The 7722-nt window shown below is 31.2% G+C and overlaps 1 protein-coding gene across 15 annotated transcripts; it reads right to left on the bottom strand.

Annotated features, from left to right (window-relative positions):
* Positions 1-706: 706 nt before the first annotated feature.
* On the bottom strand, positions 707-4718 carry LOC114182634 (coiled-coil domain-containing protein 115-like). 15 transcript variants are annotated; one of them, XR_003604151.1, is made up of 8 exons: positions 4459-4717; positions 2846-3190; positions 2417-2534; positions 2116-2229; positions 1930-1949; positions 1655-1771; positions 1433-1527; positions 707-1146 (listed from the first exon to the last, which is right to left on the bottom strand). XR_003604151.1 is itself a non-coding variant. In XM_028069534.1 (8 exons), the coding sequence occupies exons 2-7, from the start codon at positions 3032-3034 to the stop codon at positions 1436-1438; spliced, it is 633 nt and encodes a 210-aa protein (XP_027925335.1). In that variant the 5' UTR covers positions 3035-3190; positions 4459-4717; the 3' UTR covers positions 707-1146; positions 1412-1435. The 15 variants fall into 15 exon arrangements, 13 of the variants coding, with proteins under 13 accessions (XP_027925335.1, XP_027925337.1, XP_027925343.1 ...); XM_028069534.1 differs by having other exon boundaries at positions 1412-1527; positions 1655-1754; XM_028069536.1 differs by having other exon boundaries at positions 1655-1754.
* Positions 4719-7722: the final 3004 nt, after the last annotated feature.

Genomic DNA, 7722 nt, shown 5'->3' with positions numbered 1-7722 from the left:
GTCATGATTAAGTATCATTGATTTATATTCAATTTCGTTCATATATTTATTATTTTGATTTAATTTAGTTCTAATTTTTTTAAAATGGAACAATTTCTTCCTTATTCTGATTGAATTTAATTTTTATACAAATGTTATACTATTATTTTTTATTAAAATTTATATTTTTATTAAATATTTGTAAAATTATTTTAATAAAAGTATTTTTAACAAGATTAAGTTTATTTAAGTTTATTTTTTACATTAAACTTTATTTAAATTTTATTTAAAAAATTTAAATTTATTTATATTGATAGATTAATATTTTATTATATTACACTTTAATATTACTTTTTTATTTGAATTTATATTTCAAATAATTGTATATAAATTATAAAAGAATTACCAGTATAAAATTTAATCATTTCTAAACAAATGTTAAAGTTGATTTAAAAATAATTCAAAAATATTTAATAAAGACGTAAATTTTAATAAAAATATTAGTATAACTTTTATACAAAAATTGAATTTTATCTCAGTTTGGCAATTAAGAAAATTGTTTCATTTTAAAAGAAAAATAAGATTAAATTGAATATATATAACAAATATATAGACTAAATTGAATATAAGATAATAACACGATATAGACTAAATTGAATATAAGATAATAACAAGTGAGAGAGACTTCTACTACCACCATCACTCTCATATCACAATACCATCACCATGTTACATAATATTGACCTGATACTTGAATATTATAAAGAGTTTAATTCCATTATATAATATCTCAAAGGCAATAGTAAACAACATTTGTAGAAACACGAAGTTTTCAACATAGGTTTCATTAGTGCTTATAATGGAATGCCTGCATTTGTTTGTAAATGACGTATTGAGAATATATGAAATTGTGGACAAGGAAAAAAGTTAAAGTAACAACATGGCCATGGTTGGGACAGTGGACACTCAATTCAATTCCTCTCACTGTGTCTCTGGGATTCCACTCCATCGATGTGGGCTTTCAACTTTCTCCACACAATATATGCCATCACAATCAGGGAAGTCTTCACCATCTTCTGACACATCAATGAATTCAACAAAACCAGTCAGTGCTGCATTTCCAATACTGAAATAATATTTCCACCTGCGATGCATTCCAGCAGCATCCTGTGTAAGAAAGTAATCACAAACTTATATCAAAATGTTGGTGTTATATAACTGCCACATCCGGTTCTAATAGAAAACACTAATTTTGTAATTATCAAAAAATTATCCCTCATATTTGTTTTCATCTTCATAATGATTTATATTACTAAAATAATACAAACAAAAACACTACAGTCTTGATATGCAATTGTAAGAAAAAAAATTCCTCAATTCCAAAAGGAGTAAAAGAGAAAAACAGAGAGCAAACAAGGTTATATAAATGTACTAGAAGGAGCTGGTATGGTACTTTTCACTCTTTGGTATGTTCCACCTTCTGAAGTTGGTGAAAAGAATATAACAAAGACGATTGCATGTTAGCTATTTCTACGAGCGTCTCCAGTGCTGCAAAGAAATTCAATTTACAGAATGTGATATATCCTGGATGGCAAGAAAAACATATATAGAGATGACTAAAATCACGTTTGCAGAGAAAGTGAGGGGAATTCAGATCTTTAGTCCTGTTATTCACCTTTCTCAAATGACAACTGGGAGGCTCGAAGCTTTGGGGAAATTAAAACTCCAAAAACTGATAAGGACTTGGATCGCTCCTTTTGATTCCATAAAAAACACTAACAAGATTTGTACACTGGCTCAATTGACAGTTCAGGAAATTTTGGTAAGAAAATTCTATAATTTACTCACCATATTTCATGATAGTAACCACATCAGAGATCAAATTCATCTCTACTTGTAATGCTTAATATATGTTAATGAGAGGAGGTTTAACATTTGTGAAATACTTACATCAGCATTATCTGCAAGTCCTGATAAATTCTTAGCCATGATCACCTCAACAGTTCGTACAACCAAACATATAACAAAATGAGAAACGCTAACAATAACAACTACTAAAGCATTTAAGCAGCAGAATCAAATAACAGATTGACTAAAAGAACCATTATTTGATGCATAGGGAGAGGGAAAACGTACTGCAAGAGTTCACACTACTACTATCTTGTGGCTGGACATTCTCATCCTGTAACTCATGAGCACTCTTTTCTTCAGAGGATACCCATTTATGCAACATGAAGCATGGTTGTGTACCTGTTGAGACATGCGGGTTCTTATATTACAACAAAGGTTCCATCTAAATTGATAAAAAGAACATGTTACAGAAAAGCTTCATAAAAATGAAAGTGAAAGCATGCTAGCACACTAAGGTGAGAAAATAACACAAGTAGAATCAAGCAGTAGCCACTAGAAACCATTTCCTTCAGCTTAAAATTTTTACCATCATAGTTGGTTATCTTCAATGTTGTAGCAGCTGAATGGAATTTCAGGTCCAATAGAGAACTATTAATGCGAGCAGCACCCATGGAATGTCGAGCACTTGATAAGTCAAACCATCCCTGTTAATATATTAAAAATGGTTACCAAAAAGACAGAACACTTACTACATCTAGGAAAACTTTTAGTTGACAAATTACAGATTCAACTATAGTTACTAGCTGAATCAAAACTTCACAACCTCTCCATTTTATCATAAAATAGTTTAACAAAGTAATCCAACTAGCATTATATACCTGACCTTCTATTAGTAAAATTTTCTCTATCAGAATGACAAGTCAGAAAATTAAATTCAAAGCTATTGGTAAACCAGAAAATCATACATATCAAAAGATGCTACCAATTTCTTGTATTGAATGGGTTTCTCTTTTACCTGTCGAAGTTTGGAGGATAATGTATCAAAGAGAGATAGGTAGTTATGCACTGAATCCATAAATTGCAATACTAGTTTCTCTTCAGCTCCAGGTAGTTGGTATTCATGTTGCAATTGTTGATCTTCTCCATCCGATTTCTGGGTCTGTAGTTCTTCACTACTTTCAGAATATTGATGCTCTTCTTCCATGGAACTTAATCAGGATTCAGAATTTGGTGATTTGGCTTTCTACTTCACAACAAAATTCTTGTGCTAACCCTTCATAAATATCCCTTCCGATCCAATGAATTTGCAATTTTATGTTCTTCTATTATTTGTCCTGTAGAGTTTCTTCTAATCCTTTTTCTGCATCAGCAAACTAAACGGGATTTACATCTGATCAACTAAATTAATAAGAGCTATTCTAAAACAAAGATTTTACAACAAGTAATCTTGAATGTACTACCAAGGTCATACACAAGATCACCCCTAAATCCATGCCATTTGTGGATGAGACTGATGAATAATTGTATATGAGGAGATATTAGTGTGACACAGTGAGAAAAATATTATCAAAAATTAGTTAAGGTGATCTAGACTTGGTGAAAAAAAGGCCACTCTAAACGCTAGTTGAGATAGTTAATTGCATAGTTTCTAATTGAGTAAAAAAGGACAAAAGGACTAGACCAGTGTTATTGATATCGGATAATACCGGAAACCCCAAAAAATCCTTTATGAAGTGGAAAAGAAGAATAAAAAATTAGGAACTCAACTGGTACTCAACAAAAAGAATTTGAAAAAAGATAAACATTTGTAGTGGCAGCAGTAGTAACGGGATGTAGGGGTGGCAGTGGAAGCATCAGGCAGCTATTGGAAGTGGCAAATGGCGATGTAGAGTGACTCGGTAGTGGGACTGAAGAAGGAGAGATGTGGGTAGGATATTAGAATATTAGGTGATATCCTTGATAATTTGGTCATTGAACTCAACTCAATAGAGTTGTATGATCTATGTAACCAAACAAGGCTAGGTTATGAACATTATTCACTCTAGATACTATTAGCCAATTCATTATCAATTCACCATCCCCCAACACCACAACCACCTAACAACCTAAACCAAAAATGAAATAACAAATACTTAACCAAAACATACATAACCTAGCTTGTCCTTTAATGAATGACAAAAATGCAAGAATAAGATTGAATTGTTGGCATAAAAAAAGCACTCATCAAACATGACGCTAACTACCTACCTTTACTGTGATTGATCTGTTGATTTTCAATATACAATAGCACAAAACGCCATTTTTATTTCTCCCACAATCCAATTTGCAACCAACCCAAAACTAACAAATCCAATACCCTATAGAAGACCAGTTCCGCTCAATTGACAAGCAACGCATAAATGAACTCAGTTCAAGTAAAATCTACAAACACCCCATCGACAAAAACCACAAGATCTACCCAAAACACCAAATTCAAACACTCCAATGAAGAATTAAGACACAGATCCAAAATCCCATAAAATTCTCCACACCCATAATTCAACCAAAAGAAAAAAGAAAACCCCACAACCAAAATCACAGGAACAGCAATAAACACACAGCTTTGAATCAGGAAACAGCGAATCATACCTGTAGGAATGGCATAGAGAGCAGAAGAAGGGTTTCACCAACGGTAGACACACTTGAAGAGTGTGATAAAGCCGAATAGACCAAAGTGAAAATATATTAAAATTATACTTTTAACTTTAATAAATTTCCTATTTAAAAAACTTATATTGTTGACCGGTTAAATAACACTTTATAAAGTAACTATTATTTTCATTTCGAGTATCACATTTTCTTTATAATTTTATAGTTAACATTATCATTTTATATTACCTGTATGTTTTATCATCCTAAAAATATCATCAGACACGAACCAATGCTTTGTTTCGTTGCATGATTGAGATATACCAATGTCCTCTTTCATGCGTGTTTTCCATTTAAATCAAACAAGATATAGTCTATGATCTATCAATTTACCTTTTGAGTTTTCACTTATACTTAAATGGTTGTCACAAAACAACACATTTTTCTGCTTTATGGAATTGTTCACTTGATACAGGCACTTGTGGAAGTAGGAGAATTTTGTATGAGAAGATGATACGTTAACGTCTTTATGCTTTTTATCCTGTTATTTTATTTATTTATGTTTATACAATATCTCTTTGGGGATTTTGTTTTGTTCGACTTTGTAAGGAGATGTGTCCATGAGAAAGTTGGTTTATGGGTTTTCTTTGTCTCTCTTTTTCTTTCTCTTGCTCTTTTTTTTTCTTTTTCTCTTCTTTTATTTTTTTATATGGGTTGGGACAATCCTATTGTCTCTCTTTAATTTATTTGTTATTGTTGTTCAAAAAAAATAAAATAATGGTCCTATGAGAAACACTTATGAGTTTCCTTTCTTCAATTCAGGATGTATTTCTTCGTACACTGAGGTAGTCTAAGATGTACCAGGTAAAGATGTCTCCAACATTTGGGTGGGGGTGGTACCTTTAAAGAAACTACAATGCCTAGGTCAGATGTGTGTGTAAGATAATAATAAATGCTAAAATAAATACATAATAATTACCTTATGAGTCATGCTTAATCCTCATCTATGCATTTAGTCACGGTTGAGGTGAGTTATTGTTATGACCAGGATGTTTGGATATAACTTTGTCTTTGATAATCTAGTCATTATGGTCAAAATGTCTTGCCAACATGATGTTGTTCTAGGTTGACAAGATCATCTCAGTCATACATGACACATGAGCCCCCTAAACTCGACATGTTTCGAATATGAGAGTCTTGTTTTGCAAAGAAAAATTGTATTATTTGACTATCTTGGCCCTTACAAGTATAGTAGCCCCAACCTCGAGAAAGGCAACGACGAATATACTTGATTGATAGATCTGATAGATGTCAGAAAGAGTCGTTACTCGAGAATGGCAACAGTCTGGGGTTGCGACCATTGGATGAGGTAAGATCTAATGATTGACGATGAAGTGGAGTCAAGTGAAGGGGTGCCCCTAATGGCTATAAATATGGCCTCATTTCAATATTTGTGGCTATTTGCACTACTAAGAGGTGAAATATTATGGTGGAAAGCTTTGCATTGTTTCGTTTATTCAACTACGTCTTCGTCCAGTACCTCTAGTATGTCATCAAGTAACACCGAGAAGGCACATAGGCATGAGGAAAGGGTGAGGTCTTCGACGAATGTATTAAGTAATAGTGATGATGTTGGTGGGAAGATTTGAGATGATTCCACCATAGAATGGATCGAGAATGATCTCAAAGAGTGGCTTGTGAATGATTTGTCCCTAATAGGGGAGTACAATTTGGTAGATCCTCATGTAAGAGAATATTTTTTCAAGTATCGATAGTACTTTTCTATCCGGACCTTTTGTGTTAGTATATATATGATAAATGAGCATGCTCAGGACGAGATCATCTTGGTCCAATGGTGGAGCCCCTTTGCACGAAGGTGAAGAAGAGAACTCCATGGTGAGTGATGGTTGGCGGAAGCTAGGTGAAAGATGAGGGATGCTCTCGACAATGTGAGTGAAAGATGAGAAATGGATTCTATCTTAGAGAAGATAGAGGAAGGTGGCTAGAGGAAGGTGGCTAGAGGAAGGCTAGAGGAGATGTTTCAATCCTCTAGCTCAATTGACTCTAAAAAGGTAATAGGAGTAGAGTTTTCTCAACACTAGGCATTGATTGCTTAAAAGTTCAAGAGTGATTACAATAGCCTAAAATTTAGGTTTTTATGTCACATCATTCAAACGGTTTGTACCATTAAATATATTTTTACTATTTTAACAATTTCCATTTTCTTTTTATATTTTTGTATAGATTTTATTTAAAATTTTCAATTTTGAGAGATGTATTTTAAGTGAAAACTATAATACTTTTGTTTTTTAATTAAAAAAATACACAAATTCCTTTTTATAAGTATGGTGTAAGAACGATTTGAGACACATTCAAACAATATAGCAGAAAGTGACTGATATTACAATTATTGAAAATAATATAATAATATTAATAATAAGGTTAAATATGTTTTTAGTCTTTAAATTTGGATTTGGAATTAAAATTCTTTCATATCTAAAACTTGGATAAAATTTTATGTTCAAATTTTAAAAATAAATAGATACTTTCATTTTAACCTAACTATTTTAATTTTTTTTTAACATTTCAATTTGCATTTTAGACTAACGTTTAAACTATTTACACAGTATGGTACATTTTATCTCAAATGTTAGTTTGAAATGTAGTTTAACATGTAAACAAAATATTGTTGTTGGATTAAAAGAAATATATTCATTCATTTTTAAAGTTTAAGGACTCAAATATATTAAAATTTTGGAGTAGATAAATTCTAATTTCGCTTTAAAGTTAAAAATTAAAAATATATTTAACTTATCACAATAATAATAATAAATAGTCGCTTTTGTAATTATTTAACATAATATAAACGAGTCTTTGTGGTAGAATTTTCTAACCTTTTCTTAAAGGTTAAAATACCTTTTTTGTCACAATTTTCGTCAAATTTTGTCAAATTAGTCATAATTTTGTTTTTGTGTTCAAATAGGTCCATATTTTCGTTAATTTTGTTCAATTTGATCATTTTTTGCTAACATTGTTTAATTGATTGATGGTAAGGTAATAAACAATAATTGTCACGTGTTATTTCGTGATTTTATTAATTTTTATTTTTTTAAATTTATTTTCAATGTTCACGTGTTAACACAACAGCGTGCCACGTGTCAGAGTCAATGTTTTATATTCGATAGAGTCCCTATATTTGTTATTTTTATTGAATTTAGTCCCAATTTTTGTTTAAAATTGAGTAATTTTGTCCCTATCGAAATT

The sequence above is a fragment of the Vigna unguiculata genome, chromosome 4 (genome assembly GCF_004118075.2).
Source record: "Vigna unguiculata cultivar IT97K-499-35 chromosome 4, ASM411807v1, whole genome shotgun sequence".
Taxonomy (NCBI): Eukaryota; Viridiplantae; Streptophyta; class Magnoliopsida; order Fabales; family Fabaceae; genus Vigna; species Vigna unguiculata.
This window is presented reverse-complemented; position numbering and strand designations above follow the sequence as displayed.